General features: G+C 44.5%; 6 protein-coding genes across 6 annotated transcripts; 4 read left to right on the forward strand and 2 right to left on the reverse strand.

Annotated features, from left to right (window-relative positions):
- Nucleotides 1-5,441: 5,441 nt before the first annotated feature.
- Nucleotides 5,442-6,677, reverse strand: LOC133836576 (small ribosomal subunit protein uS3). Its single transcript, XM_062267150.1, has 2 exons — nt 6,518-6,677; nt 5,442-6,261 (listed from the first exon to the last, which is right to left on the reverse strand). The coding sequence occupies exons 1-2, from the start codon at nt 6,551-6,553 to the stop codon at nt 5,557-5,559; spliced, it is 741 nt and encodes a 246-aa protein (XP_062123134.1). The 5' UTR covers nt 6,554-6,677; the 3' UTR covers nt 5,442-5,556.
- A 286-nt stretch (nt 6,678-6,963) lies between these two features.
- On the forward strand, nt 6,964-9,005 carry LOC133836570 (E3 ubiquitin-protein transferase MAEA). Its single transcript, XM_062267141.1, has one exon. The coding sequence runs from the start codon at nt 7,079-7,081 to the stop codon at nt 8,261-8,263; it is 1,185 nt and encodes a 394-aa protein (XP_062123125.1). The 5' UTR covers nt 6,964-7,078; the 3' UTR covers nt 8,264-9,005.
- A 103-nt stretch (nt 9,006-9,108) lies between these two features.
- LOC133836577 (ras-related protein Rab-8A) lies at nt 9,109-10,037 on the forward strand. Its single transcript, XM_062267151.1, has 4 exons — nt 9,109-9,243; nt 9,320-9,612; nt 9,683-9,796; nt 9,863-10,037. Exons 1-4 carry the CDS (start codon nt 9,120-9,122, stop codon nt 9,971-9,973), a joined length of 642 nt encoding a protein of 213 aa, XP_062123135.1. The 5' UTR covers nt 9,109-9,119; the 3' UTR covers nt 9,974-10,037.
- A 121-nt stretch (nt 10,038-10,158) lies between these two features.
- On the forward strand, nt 10,159-13,660 carry LOC133836579 (serine/threonine-protein kinase Nek8). Its single transcript, XM_062267153.1, has 8 exons — nt 10,159-11,292; nt 11,488-11,626; nt 11,685-11,977; nt 12,022-12,189; nt 12,249-12,927; nt 12,992-13,177; nt 13,239-13,471; nt 13,531-13,660. The coding sequence occupies exons 1-8, from the start codon at nt 10,592-10,594 to the stop codon at nt 13,658-13,660; spliced, it is 2,529 nt and encodes an 842-aa protein (XP_062123137.1). The 5' UTR covers nt 10,159-10,591.
- Nucleotides 13,661-13,690: 30 nt separating this feature from the next.
- Nucleotides 13,691-15,158, reverse strand: LOC133836569 (zinc carboxypeptidase). Its single transcript, XM_062267140.1, has one exon. It carries the CDS (start codon nt 15,060-15,062, stop codon nt 13,713-13,715), a length of 1,350 nt encoding a protein of 449 aa, XP_062123124.1. The 5' UTR covers nt 15,063-15,158; the 3' UTR covers nt 13,691-13,712.
- A 586-nt stretch (nt 15,159-15,744) lies between these two features.
- LOC133836568 (vacuolar protein sorting-associated protein 16B) lies at nt 15,745-17,662 on the forward strand. Its single transcript, XM_062267138.1, has 2 exons — nt 15,745-16,117; nt 16,174-17,662. The coding sequence occupies exons 1-2, from the start codon at nt 16,092-16,094 to the stop codon at nt 17,552-17,554; spliced, it is 1,407 nt and encodes a 468-aa protein (XP_062123122.1). The 5' UTR covers nt 15,745-16,091; the 3' UTR covers nt 17,555-17,662.
- The last annotated feature ends 60 nt before the right edge of the window (nt 17,663-17,722 follow it).

Below are 17,722 nucleotides of genomic sequence, written 5' to 3' on the forward strand. Positions count from 1 at the left end.
TAGGTATATTAATTCGGTATATTTTAAGATATTTTATTTTAAGTGTATTTCACACACTTGACTGTAGATTTGTTAGTTGTTTTATTATTATATAGAACAAATTCAATTGTAACAATTTGATATGATTGTTATTATCCTAATAGCGTTACAAGGAAAATATATATATGGGACCAAAATCTGCTTAGCTTGAGTGGTGAACAATCCGAGGAGTTTCTTTTCACAACTCAGTTTGCTAAAGATTCTTATCAAGAATTAACCATAAGTGTTGTAGTTAGCCGACTATAAGAAGTGTAGTTATGTGGACGGACGGACAGACGGACAGCTGCTTTTCTCAATGAGTTGCACACTTTACTAAGAAACAGTTGTAACCTAGGGAAAGAGTATTGCGAGGGGAAGAAAATAGTGCGAATGCGAGTAGTTTTAAATTATGGTAAAACACCTAGGCCATGATTTATAGTTGTTGTAAATAAAGAAATTAAAATGCTTTTATGGTCAACAGCGTTCGTTCGTTCGTTGGTTCGTTTGCTGCCTGATCGCAGCTTCTGTTTGGCCAGTCGAACGTGGCGAGTACTCGCATTCGCACTCACACTCGCACTCACACTCAGAGTTGCACTCGTATTTGTTGCTGCGAATGAGAAGGCCAAATTAATTGCCAAAAAGTATTGATAAGATTATGCTGTGGCTGTGCTTTGTGGCGGGCAACACCCCCGCCTGTGGCAGCGGGCACAAAGTGTCCTTAATTAAAATTTGTTGCATGCTACCTGCTGCTGCCTGCTGCCTGCTGCATGAGTACTCGTACTTGTGGCAATATTGTTGCAGCACCATGTTGCCAATATTAATGCGCCACTGTAATTGGTTTCTCAAGTCCAAGTCACGTTAAGACTATTACGAGAAATGCATTTTGGCTGCAGCAGCGCTGTTGCATAACTCCATTTGTTGCTGCCGCTGCTGTTGTTGCTGCTGTTGTTGCTGCTGCTGTTGCTGTTCGTGTGTTTGACGAGCAGGTTTAAGGCTCGCTGATTGCCGCTGAGAAAGACGCCGCCAACATCGAACGTCGAACGCTGAACGCCGACGCCATTTGTAACTATTTTTCTGTTGCAATAAATTAACACTAAAAGCTCATCGTTAACAACTAGCCCAACATGCCGCATCCACGGGGCATGCGACAAATTTACACACACACTCACACACACATATATACATACACACATGCCATATGCGTGCTGTGCTTCGATGGCATTTATGTAAAAAGTGCACCTGTAATTGGTTTTGTGCGTCTGCAACATTTATGCCAAACATTGCAACGATGCAACGTTGCACACAAACACACACACACACACACAGCTTTGCAGCTTGCCCCAGTCTCAATTTGGCTGGCTTCTGCCACTAAAAGCTTAGAACAAGCTCGTTAAACCTTTTGCAGTTCGCTTTGCGCTATAAATTCTGACAAAAATGTGGCTAATGATGTGTTATGAAAAGGCATAAGACTTCCATAAATCGTGGCAGCAATCTAGAGATGCAACATCGCAATGCCACAACGCAATGCATCTTGCAACACACTCGCCGCTGCCCAGGGGGATGCGTTGCGTCGCGTTGCAATCCCATTGCGTACACGTAAATAAAGTTGCATAAACTGTCCAAACATCTATTTCAATTCAAATTAATCAATGGAGCTTAAATTGACTTGCCACAAATTCCAGTTAAGTTATTCAATTTCCTTTGAATTGTTCGTTTAATATGAAAATCACTTTTACAAGTTACTTTTCACAGCATTTTTAGATAAGGACTAATTGAAATTTCATAATTATGTTATTCAATTTACAGACAGTCATGATAATTAATTTCCTTTAAAATAGTCTAATATTTTGAACATCACTTTAGAGACTACTTTTGCAATAACATTTTTAGATGAAGAACTATGTGAATTTACACATTTTATAGTGAATCGATAAAACTTTTTGGAGAGTAAGACTTTTCTAGTTATGATTAAATAATCAAGGTCTTTTCAACACTTTAAACTCTTTAAACACTAAGAAAATCTCTCAGTTTGTAAAATTCCACATGAAAAAATTATTCGAGAACATTTCTGTAAGTAAAATTTTGTACTTATGATCATATGATAAATGTGTTCAATTAATTTATTAATTGTATAGTAGAAACGTCAACGTTAGTTACCTAATTATTATTTATCTTTTCAATTTCAATACTTAGAGAATATCAAAGTTGTAAGTAAAATTACAATTCTTTGTAAAAGTTTTGTACTTAAGATCACAAGATCAGTCATTATTAGAATTATTTGAATTTAGTAATTTTATTAACAATCGGGAAACCTTTTCATAGAGTAACACTTTTTAATGAACATATGATCAATATCTTTTCAATTTGAACACTGAATTTCTACATTTCTGTAAGTAAAAGTGTTGCAAAAATGATCACATGATCAAAGTCTTCATTTACCTGTTCAACTTCAAAAGGAATTCAATAATAAAGTTGTAAGCCAAACGATGTTGATTTAATGCTCAAGGGACTGATCTGCAGGCGACAGCGATCAGCGACGTGGATGAGTCAGGAGAGTGTCCCACAGGTTGAAGAGAAAAGATGGCACTGCTATAGGAGTAGGCGAGTGACTCGTGCAGATGCTTGGAAGATGCGCGCGTGCCTGGCCAGAAGCTCACAATTATGCTGGCCACACACAGAAGAGAAGGCAACGTGAGAAAGAGAGAGAGAGAGAGCAACTTATAATCGGTGCGGAGATCTTTCCCACGAATTCTTCTATCGGGGAATAGTAAAATGCGTTTTGAGAACTTTGCAGATAAGCGCAGCGCAGCGCATTTTGTGCATTGTTGCAATCCTTTAGAGAGAGATTGGACTATGCTGCCCCTCACTTTCTCTGTGAGGATCAGGAGAGGTCGGCAATTAGCCCAGGCAAAGTGGCAAAGGCAACTTTTGCGGAGCAGTGCAACCACAACGAACGATCATGACTCTTGGAGCAACAACAGCGGCAACTGATGATGATAAATGTGTCGCCTGATCTCTGGCAGTTCACATGAAAAACACATTACGCGCCAGCGTTTCTTAATGTTCAATAATGATGGAAAAATCATGACACAAACCTCACAATATAATGTTGATAAATCAAAGCAAATACGAGCGACGTCGCTCACAGAAATTGTTGTTGTTGTTGTTGTTGTTGCAATACCCTTTGAGAGCACGAGGAATATATTTTGCGAGTAGTTCGAAAAGAACTCCTGGGACTGTCATAAAGCATTGCTCTAAGTGGCATCCATTATTATAGGGCATCCACTTTTCGATACATATTAACTATATATGCGACGGGCCTTTCGTTTCTCTCGGTGCTCGTGGTGTTGACATGGCCAGAACCGAGGCAAGCAGGCAGCCAAGTTATGAACCTGCGCAAGCGACGTGTATATCAGCCACATGCATGTGGCACGTAGCACATGCAGCACACCAGCAACAACAGCAACACGTTGCTGCCACCGCCGCAGACTTGTTGACGGCGGCTTTTGTCTTGGCTGGCTTATTATACCCTGTACAACAAGCAGCCAAAAAGGGGAGTAACAGCTCACAGATCAGAGAAGTGATTAGAAGGAGATATTCAATAATTGTCATAAGAGGCAGCTATCTTAAAAATGCATCAACTTCATAATGTGTTGAACTGACTCATTAAATTTGACACAGACATTTCGTCAGTGATGCTAAAGATGCAATGAATGTTAATTATCTTAAATAAAATATAATTTAATGACACATTGGATTGTTATCTCTAATTTGCAGCTAAGTATATAGGCAATTAAGCGCATTTTAGTGGTCAGGTTTTAATGAAATCAACAATTTATACGATGTCCAACAACTACAAGATTTATACATGAAAGAACCTATAATTTTATATTGAATTGATATTTCAAATATGCAGTTAAGAGTAGAGGCTATTAAGCACATTATACTGTAACAACATTTAGTAGTAATGAGCTTTTAATGAAGCTAACAATGAAGACGAATTCCAATATGTACAAGACATCAAAGAGTTGGAATTTATCAAAATATGTTTAAAAGATATGTTAACTTGTGATTCGGATGAGTTTATTTAACAAACTTGAAGAAGAGGGTATTGGCTAGTCGATCAACTGAGTAGCTAGATGATTGCATGTATTGTTGTCGCTGTTATCGTTGTTATTGTTGCTGTTGTTGTTGCTGTTTAAGCCATTAAAATATATAGTTAGTGTTATTGCTGTCAATATGAGAGGTTGCTTGTGGCTGCTGCTGCAGCCAGAAGAGATTCAGAGGGGGGAAGCCAACCAGATAGGTGAAAACAACAACAAAGCACATGTCAGAGCTTGGCTTGTTAATAATGTTGCTGCTGGCAATGTTGCTGTTGCTCTGGCTGATCGCTATTGCTGTTGCTGTTGTAGTTACTGTTGCCGAGATGATATTGATGTTAGCATAATCACGATCTAATTTATTTACAAATTGTGTTGAAATCATACGTTCGAAGTCGTGTTTGAAATAGTTAAAAGTTCTTTATGATTTATGTGCGCGTTGAAATGCCAAAATGTGTGCTCAGAAATTTCTCACAGTCCTCGCCGATAAGCTGTTGGCCTAATTGATTGCCGTTGTCCAGATCCAGATCCAGAGAGGAGGCAGCATCTGATCCCATGGTGCTCTTCCCTGAGTTATGTCCAGGAACCGCTTTGGCGCACTAATTTAGATTTATGGCTGCAATTGTAACTACTTCGAAGCTTGATGCGTGATGCCGCCGCCAAGCCTTCAAGTCTATCTAAGTCTAAGTCTCAGCTAAGCCACCCAGCAATGCAACTGGGCAGCGGTTGCATGTGGCCCATTTGTCATGTGGCATCGCTCGATCGTGCAGCAAGTGAGAAGGGAATAACCAGCAAAAGTATCTGCATTAATCTCTTCTCTCTCAGTTCGTATATAATGTTGATAAATTAGTTGATTGTTGATTTCACGCAGCAGCGCAATTGATGCAAGTAGTTGTTGCATCCACTCCATGTCACTGTGCCACAAGCACAACGAGAAGCATCCAGCAAATAAACATATCAACATGATAAATATGCGACCCATAAGCGATCCCAGTTATCGGACAATGTCCAACTCGAAGGGGCTACACGCAAAGCGAAGGACAAGCGCATAAATCAGTTGCGGCTTTTTAATCGCTGATTTCCGCTTCACTGGAAATGCAACAAGAAATGCAAGGAGGCCAAAAAGAACATCGCCAAACAGGTTTGAAGAGATGCAACTGATGATACCAAGCAACTGATGGAGCAGCCCTCGAAATACACTGCACAAAATGAGACATCAATGAGGATGATGATGGCAAAGCTTATGACGATGTCGAAGCCGCAGCTGAGGTGTTTACTAAATATTATTACATTTGTTTATTAAAATCCACACACACATTTGCATTGATGATTTTGTCTGTTTCTCTTGTTTTTGTTGTTGTTGTTTTGTATTTAACGCATTGCTGCTGAGCTGATGTTGTTTGTTGCTCTTTTCAGTTAACAGTAGTAAAACTTAAGTTTACAGAACCTTAGCCTCAGACAGATCGTCCAGGGGCTTGTTGGTTGGGGGAATCTTGTACTCCGTCTCGGGGGTCTCGTAGATCTTCTCCTCCTTGGGCTCCACAACGGAAACGTTGTCGGGCAGTGGCTTCTTGGGGCCAATCTTGTTCTTGGGATCATAAGGCAACATGATCTTGACCTTGATACCAAGCACGCCCTGGCGCAGCAGCACGTGACGTGTGGCAGTCTCGACGTAGTCGTTGCATGGATCACCGGAGTGGATCATCAGACCATCGACGAACTTCATTGACTTGGCACGCTGACCACGCAGCTTGCCGGACACAACAACCTCGCAGCCCTTGGCGCCAGACTCCATGATGAAGCGCAGCACACCGTAGCAGGCACGACGGACGGCCAGACCTCCAGTGAGCTTGTAACGCAGCGACTCAGCCTGAGCGATGGCGCACAGACCACGAGTGGCGACCTTCTCGGCGTAAAGCTCGATACGGCCAGTCTCGAAGTTGAAACGCTTCTGCACCATGGCGGTGAGCTCGCGAATGCGACGACCCTTCTCGCCCAACACCTGCTGGGTCTTGGTGGCCATGATGATGATCTCAGTGCGGGAGGGGGTCACACGCACCTCAACACCGGAGTAACCATCCTCAGCGAGCTCGCGAGTCAGGAACTCGTTCAATTCTGCCTTGAAGATACCGTCGGAGACGAACTGTAAATTTGGGAAAGGATAATATAAGGTTAGTTCACATTCACCACATTAAAACACAGCACTTGCTCAACACATTGTTGTTGTCACCAAACTGGAAGGCGTGAAGCGGGTGCTCCGCAGTTTGAGGTTAACTTTGTCTTGACATCGTATTTTGCACAAACAACGCCGATTTCTCACACAACTTGATGCACTAACAACACGTACCGATGCGATGCACCATTCTAACAAATTTCCAATGCAATATTCGCTTATTTACCTTACGTTTCTTCGAAATTGTGAGGTTCATGTTCATTTCATACGACTCGCACGGAACGTGGTCAAAAAGAAAGAAAGACACCACCCTGCTTAACCGATAACATGGCTGTCACGCCACTGCACTGCTTTACCATCGGCAGGGTTGCTCGCCAGTATATCGATAGTTGAATATCGATATGACTGCATTGTATGCTCATTTAGAGCACTTCAACCCGCTGAAATGAGCCACTAGATTTCTTTAAATTAAATTCAATAAAAATTAAACAATATTAACAAACTCTTAAAACGATTTCTAACTTACCGTAAATAAAATGCGTTTATTACACATTAATCGATTACTGGCGCCTCCAAATCATCCGTGCCTGGACTTAAAATGAACCAAATTTGACCGAATGACCAGCTGGCGTATGGTAAACAAATACAAAGTATCGCTAATGCACTCAATCGATAAGTGCATCGATAATTTCACAGCTGTAGAACAAAGCAGCAAGCAATTGCGTCTCATTATTGAAAACGAAAATAAATTGTAACAACCAAACGAAACGATTAAACTACAAGCAAAATGTCCGAAATAAAGGCGTTAGAACACGCCACATTAAAAGTGCCATATGAAATACTCAACAAACGCTTTCGCTCAGCCCAAAAGATAATCGACCGTGAAGTTGACCAGGTGATGAACGTCTCGCGACAAGTGGAAAAAGCCTTGGACGCTGATCAGCCCCCTATTCTATCGGATGTGACCAAACTGATGGGCAATGTGGCCCAGAAGCTACAAGTGCTCAAGCGCAAGGCAGATGAAAGTATCACCGACGAATTGAGCGTCACACAGATTTGCAAACGTAAGTTGGAGCACCTCAAGGGCATCATGCCTCAATCTCGCAGCTCGGGCGAAGTTTGCCAGGGTTCAGTGGATCAATGGAAGCGCATACGGTTGGATCGTCTGGTCATCGAGCATCTGTTGCGCATGGGTTACTACGAGACTGCTGAAGAGCTGGCCGCCAGATCGGATGTGCGCCACTTGACCAATTTGGACATCTTCCAGACATCGCGCGAAGTGGAAGACGACTTAGCCAATCACAGCACCACAAAATGTGTGCTCTGGTGCATTGACAACAAGTCAAAACTGCGCAAAATAAATTCGACTATTGAGTTTAGTCTGCGTGTGCAGGAATTCATTGAGCTTGTGCGTCAGAATCAACGCTTCGAGGCCGTCAAGCATTCCAGACGCTACTTCCCGGCCTACGAGAAGACACAGTTGAATGAGATATGCCATGTGATGGCGCTGCTCGCGTATCCCGCCGATACGCAGCTGGAGCACTGCAAGAAATACATGGATCCCAAGCGCTGGGAGCAACTCGTGCTGGACTTTCGCCATGAGAACTATCGCCTGTTCCAGCTGTCGAATACCTCGGTCTTCTCAGCAGCTGTGCAGGCGGGCTTATCGGCACTGAAGACGCCACAATGCTACTCTCAGACCTGCCGCAATCTCAATTGTCCCGTCTGCCAAGAGGATCTGAACCGGATTGCGCTCAAGTTGCCATACTCGCACTGTGTGCAGAGTCGACTCATCTGTCGCGTCACCGGGCTGCCACTCAACGAGCACAATCAGCCAATGATGCTGCCCAATGGGCAGATCTATGGCCAGCAGGCAATCAGGAAGATAACCAAAGAGGATGGCACCACCACCTGCCCGGTGACCAATGTGAAATTCACGAAACCCAAGATCGAGAAGGTGTTTATCATGTAAGCGGAGTCCAGGACTGGATCCCGCTGCTGCACTTTGTTTAATCAAACCAATCAATCATTACGACTATTATTATTATTATAATTACAAAGTATGTTAAGCAAGAAGAGAGTCGACTATACACGATATATTTCTTTGAATGATTATGATCTGTATTATGATACATCTCTGTATTGTATGTAGTTCTTAAGTTTTTGGCGCTTCAAACTGTGAACTGCGCATTTGAATTTCGATTACGATTGTCTGTAGTTGTTGACTCCACATTTGTTGTTGTTGATACTTGGATTCAAGTCTCTTTCGACGCTGCGCCGTCGCCATTCTATTGATTTTTCGTCAGCAGCAGAGCAGAAGCTGAACCAGAAGCAGCAGTTGGAGCAGTTGTCGTTGTTGATTCACGTTGTGTGGCAGGCGGACGACGACGACGTTATTAAATTGCTCGACAAAGTGGAAACAACAAATATATCATCAATATAAATAAATAAGTAAGCGAATGTGAGACGGTGTCTGCCTTTTATTTCGAAAAAGATACAGAGAACATGCATTGGAAGCTGTGAAATATGCCTTGTCTATATATCGAATGCGATTGCAATATGCAGGCTCAGCTTTAGCTACAGCGAAAACAGCTGCAACATAATAATAATAATAACAACAACAAACAGATACACAAACAACCCCCACGACCAAAAAAAACCCAAACGAAAACCCTCCACCACCACCACCATCATCATCAGCAGCAGCAGCAGCAGTAATTCAACCCGACTTCTCGACTCTCCTCTCCGAGCAACAAACAAAAGCGAAAAGCTAAAGCAATTTGAAACCCGCTCCAAACTGAGCTGGTAATACGTCTCGATACGTCAATATGGCATTGGACTTTGTGGCCACCTACAAGGTGCTCGTTCTAGGCGACTCCAATGTGGGCAAGACTTGCATCGTGCACAGATACTGCGATGAGAAATACTACGACACATACATCTCCACCATAGGTAAGTGGATCAAAGCTGTTTATATATACTATATTCTTTTGGCATCTCTTATCTGGCATCTCTTTTGTCTTCTTAGGCATCGACTTTAAACAGAAACTCATCAATCTCGATGGTGTGCCCATAAAACTGCAGATCTGGGACACAGCTGGACAGGAACGCTTTCGGACATTAACCACAGCCTATTATCGCGGCGCCATGGGCATTCTGCTCATGTACGACGTGACCAATCTGGAGAGCTACAACAATTTGTCCTACTGGTTGCGCAACATCCAGGAGAATGCCTCGCCAGACGTTGTCAAAGTCCTCGCGGGCAACAAATGCGAATGCTCAACGACACAACGCATGGTCGACAAGGAGAGAGGTGAAAAGGTGAGTCAGTCTCATAAAATATTCAATGAATACATTTGCTAATTATAAATTGTTGTTGTTGCTTCTGCAGATTGCCGAGAACTTTGATATGCCATTCTTCGAAGTCTCATGCAAGTCAAACATCAACATTGAGGACGCCTTTCTGTCCCTGGCCCGCAAAATACGCGAGCAGCGTGAGAGACGAGTAAGTAGAGAACACATTACTTAAGATTGCATTTTTTATATGTGTACGACATTCTCTATTCGAAAGGGCGACAACTTTGACAACGATGAGAAGCAGGACAAGAAGTCACCTGGCTCCAATGGCCTGGGCACCTTCAGCTTGGGCAGCCTCTCTGGGGATAATCGCTGCACCTGTTAGTTTGGCCAGACTCAACGATCGATTACAATTATAGACCGCGAAATGCATGAAAAGTCAATGTGAACAGGAATAGGAGGAGGGAGAGAGAAATGTATCTAGATACAGATTGTGCATTTTTAAGATAGTCCAAGTATAGCATAAATATTTTAGCATACTCTCGTGCAGATATAAATACATGATAGTCGCCTCTCTGATTTCCATATTGTAACAACTCGATAAGCTAAGAACAAATACACACATACACTCACACACACACACATACAACACACTCACTCGTATATATATAATGTATTAATTATAATAACTATACTATAAATATGTATTGTACATTATGGTTTAGCTATCTGAATGTAAGCCGCCTGTAACAAACGATTCGATTCAGTTACAATTACAAACTTTTAAAGTACTCCGACTGCGTTGCACTTCACTTCCGGCTGATCAATTATAGAACAAGTAATTACCATTATCTCTCGAAATGTTATTCAAACGGCTGCCAATCAAACTGGCAACTGGCTGTCAATTAGCTGCCTAGCAACCACCGCTGACCACAACGATGACTCCTCCAATGCGACGACCAAAATAGATAGTTTAGCTGCAGTTCGATTTTTGGTGGCGGTCATGAAGCAGTTCCGCAACAAGGCCAACTCCTTGCCCATCTTCAATGGCCGCATAACAGACACCACTACGCTGACCACCACCTCTCTTCAGCTGCCTCTGGCTGGGGCTCAAAAAAAGTGCGGCGCTCGCAAGTTAGCTACTCGGGTGCTGCCCTCAGTGTTCACCATAACAGACGGACAAACAGCGGCAGCTGCACCGAGCACATCTCTTGCAGAGGCCATGTCTAGTAGCCATTTGTCGCCGCAGTCGCCGGAGCAACAGTCAGAGCTTCAGCAGCTGGCTGTGCCCAAGGAAGCGCTCAACATAGCAGGCACTGAGCTTGCCAACTATGAGAAAGTGCGCGTCGTAGGTCAAGGCTCCTTTGGCATTGCCATTCTCTACAGACGCAAGTTCGATGGCCATCACATCGTGTTCAAACAGATCAATCTGAGTGAATTATCGCCCCCGGGTCGCGATCTGGCCATGAACGAGGTGGAGGTTTTCTCAAAGCTACATCATCCCAACATTGTCAGCTATCTGGGCAGCTTCATCAAAGACAACACGCTGCTCATCGAAATGGAGTACGCGGATGGTGGCACCTTGGCTCACATAATTGCTGAGCGTCAGGGAAAGCAACACTTCCCAGAGCGCTACATCATTGCTGTATTTGAGCAGATCTCCAGCGCCATCAACTACATGCACTCGGAGAACATACTGCATCGGTAAGGAGTCCGTTGGGGTTCGACTACAATGACTACTTTCTTCTTTTTAAACTGATTATCACTAAGACACATGATTTCAAAGCTTACAAAGTTATTTGATTTCTTCCAAAAGAAGTATCAAAAATAACAAGAAGAATAGTCATTAGATGAAGAAGTTGCTTTTAGAATGACTTTAACTGAGCTTCCCTTCCTCAGCGATCTTAAAACTGCTAATGTTTTCCTTAACAAGCGTGGCATCGTCAAGATTGGCGACTTTGGTATCTCCAAGATCATGAACACCAAGATCCATGCACAGACTGTGTTAGGTACCCCTTACTACTTCAGTCCCGAGATGGTAAGTAGATGAATCTCATTGATGAGATCTACTCTCTACGGGATTGTCTTGATTACAGTGTGAGGGCAAGGAGTACGACAACAAGAGCGACATCTGGGCATTGGGATGCATTCTGGGTGAGTTGTGCTGTCTTAAGAAGACCTTTGCTGCCTCCAATCTTTCCGAGCTGGTTACCAAGATCATGGCCGGTTCCTACACCCCGGTGCCTAATGGCTACACCTCGGGTCTGCGCAGCCTAATGGCCAATCTGCTTCAGGTGGAAGCCTCTCGACGTCCTACGGCGTCTGAGGTGCTGGTCTATTGGATACCGCTGATCTTTCGCAGTCTAGGCAAAAAACAAGGGGTAAGCCCGTGGCTTGGATCACCAAGTTGTTGCTTCATTACCTCCTCCTCAGCTATTCATATGAGGACGGTCTCGGTGGCAATGCCAGTCTGCTCTCGGCCCCCAGCTCGCTCTTCACTAGCTGTAGTAATTTGGCCATGGAGCTGCCCACAGCCCAAACCGAGACCAGGAAACTGATGAGCGCTGAGACTGTGGCGCCCAATGAGATCATTGAGAAGCGGTAAGTTTTTTTATTCGCAGTTTTCAATCGTATTCTATATCAGCTTCTCTCCCGCACAGTTCTGTGCTCTACCAGCTTAAGTCCTTTGGCAACAGCTTTAGCATGAGTCCGATTCAGCTGCCGCCCAAGGCAGTCATCGTCTGCGTCACCATGAGCGAGTCTCACTTTGTGGTCATCAACGATGATGGATCCGCTTACGCCTGGGGCGAAGGAATCCACGGCCAGCTGGGCCTAACCTCACTGGAAACCTGGAAGCACTATCCGGGATTGGTGCAGAGTGTGCGGAACTATCATCTGGTTAGCGCATGTGCTGGCGAAGGCTTCACTGTTTTTCTCACGCAGTCAGGCAATCTGCTGAGCTGCGGCAGTAACATGCATTATGCCTTGGGCCACGAGGAGCAGAAGAACTACTACAGTCCCAAGTTGGTGGCCAAGTTGGCTGATGTCCGCATTGAACAGATTGCCGCTGGACTACATCATGTCATCGCCCTGAGCCGCGAGGGTGCCGTCTATGTCTGGGGCACCAGTATTCATGGTGCTCTCGGTCTGGGTAACTATCAGCAACAGCTGAAGCACCCGCAGAAGGTTCTGCTGTCCCATGTGAAGAGCAAACCCCTAAGGATCTACTGTGGGCCGGACACTTCTGCTGTGCTTTTTACTAATGGGGAACTGCACGCCTGTGGCAACAACAACTACAACAAGCTGGGTTTCAGCCGTCCCGCTAAGATCACAGCATTCGTAAGTCGTGACTGCAGCTTATAAACTTGGATCGAGTTTTCTAACCAAACTGCTCTGTCAACAGAAAAAGATTCAACTGCCCCACAAGGTACTGAAAGCCAGTTTCTCGTCCAGCCACTCTGTGTTCCTCGTCGAGGGAGGTTACGTCTACACCATGGGCAGAAATAAGGAAGGTCAGCGTGGCATACGGCACTGCAATGCCGTGGAGCAGCCGACTCTCGTGGAATCCATGCGTGCGCGCTATATTGTGGTTGGTTGTCTAACAATTTAATCAACAATCCCCAAATAGAAATGTCGCTCTTCATTCACAGAATGCCAACTGCAATGATCAGTGCACCATCGTAGCCTCCGAGGACAATATCATCACGGTGTGGGGCACTCGCAATGGACTGCCCGAGATCGGTTCTAGCAACAGCGGTCTGGGGCTTGAGGTCTGCACGCCGAATGCGGAGCTAGAACTGGGCAACAACACGGCTGCCTTCACCAACTTCTTGGCCTCCGTCTACAAGTCCGAGCTGATTACAGAGCCCATCGACATTTTGGCGTAAGTATCCCTATCGAATTTACCTTGTCTTCAACTATTATTCACACTTCTTCCTACAGCTTGTACTCCTCGAAGGATCAGTGCGAACGTGGCTACTATGTCCAGGTGACGGATATCTTTCCCCTGGCCCACAGCGTGCTTGTCATGGTGGACACCACCACGCCGCTTATTTCCTCTTACGAGGGATAGTTCTCCGCATAATTTATGTATCTGCAATCATTATTAAAGGCTCTGTTGTAATTTATTGATAATATCCACGCTTGGCAGCCTCGTCGATAATTGTTTGAACCGCTGCAAATGACTCTCGTGCAGTTGGTTCTATTTCCTTGGCCGACAAGATAAACAGCTCTTCGCTCTCCGGAGGTCCGCGAAGCTCAAAGGTGAAGGTAATGGGTATCTTTAGCTGGCCATGCGCCCAGTCCTTGGAGCCTCCACTCGAGGGATAGATGGTCTCATAGATGCTGCCACTCTTGTAGACGCGTCCACTTATCTCCTTAATGCGATCCGATGCCTTCTGACCAATCTCCTTGAGATCCGAATAGTTCTCCACACGTTCCGCCGAATGACCATAGGGAAACATGATCAGTTGGGAGTAACTATGGAGTGCCAGATAAGTACGAACGCGATCTGACTCAGCTCGTGCCTCGAGAAATTGAATTATGCGTTGGGTTTCCACTTCACTGGCAGCCGATGGACCTGAGAAATCATAATGACAGGGGTTGCCACTGGCTCCTGTGCTGTTCCAGCTCAATGGAAAGTTACGATTTAAGTCCACACCACGACAGATGCCAAAGAGATTGCGATTCTTGCGCCACATGCGATCCCCATTGAAAGTATATTGATAGCCATCTGGATTCACAGCGGGAAAGATCAACCAATTGTGAGAGCGTGCCAAGGATTTCACTGCAGGATCAGAGGAGTGGAGCAACTGATCGATGAAGTAGGTGGCCGTCGCAGGAGCAATCCACTCGCGGGCATGGATACCGCTCTCGACGAACACACTGGTGACGTTTTCCAAACCGAAGGCTATGCGCACTCCCTTTATGGGCAGTCCTTGAGTGCTTGATCCCAAATCCAATACCGTAACCACTCCCGGGTGATCTTGAGCCTGCTTTTCTAGCCAACCATAAATGCTTTCCAGCTGGAAGAAACGCTTCCAATCGAACTCTGCAGCAGGCGTGTTATTGGGAGCAACCTCAGCATAGCTAGCATCTATCAGATCCTGGAAGTTATAGTTTAGGATACGGTGGCTCACGTTGTAGCTATGCAGCAGATCATCGAAGTCAGCCACCTTCTGTCCAGCCACCATTATAGTTAGCTTCTGTCCAGGAGCGCGCGCATGTCCCATAAAGCTGCACGAGTCGCTTGCGGCTTCCAGAGATTGGAATAGCTTCACTTGTTCAGCTGTGGCCAGCTCTACATTATAGATACGGGTGTAATCGTAACGCGCTTGCACTGGAACATTTGTTGTTGCTGCTGTTGACGAGGAATCCACTCCCAATGCACATTGGCTGGACTTGGTGCAGAAATTAGCAGCCCAAGCAGTGGGCACAACCACTGTTAGTAATAACAGCAGCGGATGGAGGTACATCTTCACTCTGCGACAGACAAAACCACTTTAGATTTCTAATCTGCCCTGCGGCTATCAACGTAACCTTTAAGAGAGGCTTTTTCGTGTGGGTGTGTATGTGATAACGCATATGTATAGGTGAGCATGGATGATTAGAGCACTGGCATGATATGCAAAAGCAACGGCAATAAACAGATGACAGGCAAAAGCAATCGAATTTTAATATTTAAGTTTGTTTGTTTGTATATTTAAGTCTGTATGTGTATCATTTGTTTATCAATGGAACAATGTTTTAATTGTCAGACATTCCGAATAATGTGTAATGATTTAATTTGACATAGAAATCGAGCTAACTTATTTAAATTTATTGGTAATATCCACGCTTCTGAATTCAACAATTTCAAATTTAATTTGCGCCCGCGCGTAATGTATACATGTAGCAGCCCTCGTTAATCATAGTGAGCTCAGCTGTTTTGTGTTGTTCATAAAAAGGATAAATTTTAAAATACCACAACATTTTTCGGTATTTTTAAGTGTGATCAAACAATCACACTCACTATGCGAATGGTGAAAAGTACCGTTAATTTTTTTTGTTCTAGAATTTTTACGGTGATCTTAACGAAATATTGAGCACTGAGAGGAACGCTGTCGAATAGAAACATAAAACAATACTTACCTCAACGATTGTTCGTTGTCTTTGGAGCTTTGATCCACTCACTCTCCCTGCGTATGACCAAAAGCACCGTTAATTTTTTTGTTTGATCTTGCATTTTTACGCTAAATTTAAAGAAATTTTAACCACGTGAAGGAAGGCACTCGAAAAAAAATATAAAATAAATCAGTGGCGACTAGATTTTTGTATAAAACCCGGACAAACGCGCTGTTTAAAATGACGACCGTTTTCTGTTCACGCGTTGTGCAAATTTATCGGAATATCTGTTGAAGTGCAGCCAGCTGACAGTTGTCGATATTTTTCTGCTTTGGTATATTTTATCGACTTTGCATTGTTTATTATTGTCAAAAGCTTCAATGCATCGATAGTGCAATCCAATGGACTCACAATTTGATAATGCAGAGTAAGATAAACAGTATTATAATCAAAATTAAATTGTAAACTTACCTTTTCTGCTAGCGAACACTATTGGAATCGCTCCTCGAGGGCAGCCTTTAGCTTCGACGATGACGACGATGACATAGATATTGCCGATGGCCATGGTGCAGCAAGAGCAGCTGCGGGGCACACGAAGCTGAGCACCAAACACGAAAATAATGCAATCTTCAACGATGACACTATTTCTGAGGCGAGTTTCGACAACAGCGCGGCGCTGGGAACCCTCAATCATCTCTCGATTAAGGCGATACTAAGTGATGAGGCGCTTCAGTTAGTACTGCAGGAACAAACCTTGGATGATCACGTCATGCCCAAAGGCGTAACTCCCGAGGAGGAGCTCAAGCTGCTCCGTCGTCAAATACAGAGCACGCTCTACAGTCCCAATCTGGAGGCGACCGCCCAGAAGCTACTTCACGGCAAAGTGGCGCCATTGGAAATGTTCAAGTCACTTCTGGAGAAACAACAGCTTCTGGAAAAGGCTCTGGCTAACGGTGGCGATGCTGTGATTGGTGTGCTGCTCTTCCTCAAGCGCACACTGAACACCACTCAATTCCATGGCATACTGGAGCAACGGCCCAAGGCGCTAGAACATTATCTCAGCTATCTGCGTCAAAGTGGAGACCTAAGCAGCTACATTGAGACACTGCAACGATTTGGCCGCCACCAGGAGGCAGCTCTCCAGCAGTTCCAAGCTGCCATGGCCTGCTCTGGGATCGCAGCACGCAAGCAGCAGCTGCAACGTCTCATCGATGCCTATGCCAAGGCCGGAGTGGGCGTTATTCCGCTCTACGAGCAAGTCTTTCATGCCGCGCTCAAGCTGCAGTTGCTTCAGGAAAAGGAAGGCTTAACGCATCAGTTTGGCGAGCATGCCACTCCCATTGAGCTGCTCTATGTGTGCTGTGCGCAGAACAAGAACTGGAAAGATCAGGACATGCTGAAAGTGACCTCGCCACAACGCTTTGCTGCCGATCAAGAGATCTCGCCAGCGCAATACGAGTGGACGGCTTTGAATGAGCGTGCACAGGCGCAAGCTTATGCGGACTTGGAGTGCATCTTTGAGCGTGTGTCCACTTGGCATCCACTTAAGTCTCGGCAGTTCCACATCAGCTTCGATTTGGCGCTGGCTGTGCAGCGCCTCTTTGAGCTGCAAGCACCTGCCACGGTGCTGCAGCTGTTCCTCTCCAAGATGAGCAACAGCAGTGAGAAGTTGGCGCTGGCGCAGCGAGTGAAGTGCATCAAGGCGGTGATTGATGCCATGGTTAGCTTGAAGCAACAACAGGAGCTGCAACAGCTCAGGGAGTCGCTGCCCGAGAGATCAGAGGAGCAGTTTTACTGTGAGAACGCACTGAAGTCACTGCAAAGCAAGCGCTGGACAACGGACAATATTAAACTAAAACTTTAGGAAGCACAATCAATTTTGTATAAATGTATTTTTTATGAATTTTTTGTTAATCATATAACTCTATTTAAATGAAAACTTTGTATATATTAAATAATTGCAAATCACAATTCGAATATCAATTTAAAAAATGGTGTTGACTCTGTTATCAGATATCCTTCCATCCCAAGT

This window comes from Drosophila sulfurigaster, chromosome 2R, assembly GCF_023558435.1.
Source record: "Drosophila sulfurigaster albostrigata strain 15112-1811.04 chromosome 2R, ASM2355843v2, whole genome shotgun sequence".
Lineage (NCBI taxonomy): Eukaryota > Metazoa > Arthropoda > Insecta > Diptera > Drosophilidae > Drosophila > Drosophila sulfurigaster.

Excerpts from the sequence above, each read along its gene's own strand:
- LOC133836577 (XM_062267151.1), top strand. The coding sequence starts at position 9,120 with ATGGCATTGGACTTTGTGGCCACCTACAAGGTGCTCGTTCTAGGCGAC. Across the intron at positions 9,244-9,319 it reads CACATACATCTCCACCATAG|GCATCGACTTTAAACAGAAA; the intron begins GTAAGTGGATCA and ends TTGTCTTCTTAG. Across the intron at positions 9,797-9,862 it reads GCGAGCAGCGTGAGAGACGA|GGCGACAACTTTGACAACGA; the intron begins GTAAGTAGAGAA and ends TCTATTCGAAAG.
- LOC133836570 (XM_062267141.1), top strand. The coding sequence starts at position 7,079 with ATGTCCGAAATAAAGGCGTTAGAACACGCCACATTAAAAGTGCCATAT.
- LOC133836569 (XM_062267140.1), bottom strand. The coding sequence starts at position 15,062 with ATGTACCTCCATCCGCTGCTGTTATTACTAACAGTGGTTGTGCCCACT.
- LOC133836568 (XM_062267138.1), top strand. The coding sequence starts at position 16,092 with ATGGACTCACAATTTGATAATGCAGA. Across the intron at positions 16,118-16,173 it reads TCACAATTTGATAATGCAGA|CGAACACTATTGGAATCGCT; the intron begins GTAAGATAAACA and ends CTTTTCTGCTAG.
- LOC133836576 (XM_062267150.1), bottom strand. The coding sequence starts at position 6,553 with ATGAACATGAACCTCACAATTTCGAAGAAACGTAAG. Across the intron at positions 6,262-6,517 it reads CAATTTCGAAGAAACGTAAG|TTCGTCTCCGACGGTATCTT; the intron begins GTAAATAAGCGA and ends CCAAATTTACAG.
- LOC133836579 (XM_062267153.1), top strand. The coding sequence starts at position 10,592 with ATGAAGCAGTTCCGCAACAAGGCCAACTCCTTGCCCATCTTCAATGGC. Across the intron at positions 11,627-11,684 it reads ACTACTTCAGTCCCGAGATG|TGTGAGGGCAAGGAGTACGA; the intron begins GTAAGTAGATGA and ends TCTTGATTACAG. Across the intron at positions 13,178-13,238 it reads TGCGTGCGCGCTATATTGTG|AATGCCAACTGCAATGATCA; the intron begins GTTGGTTGTCTA and ends CTTCATTCACAG.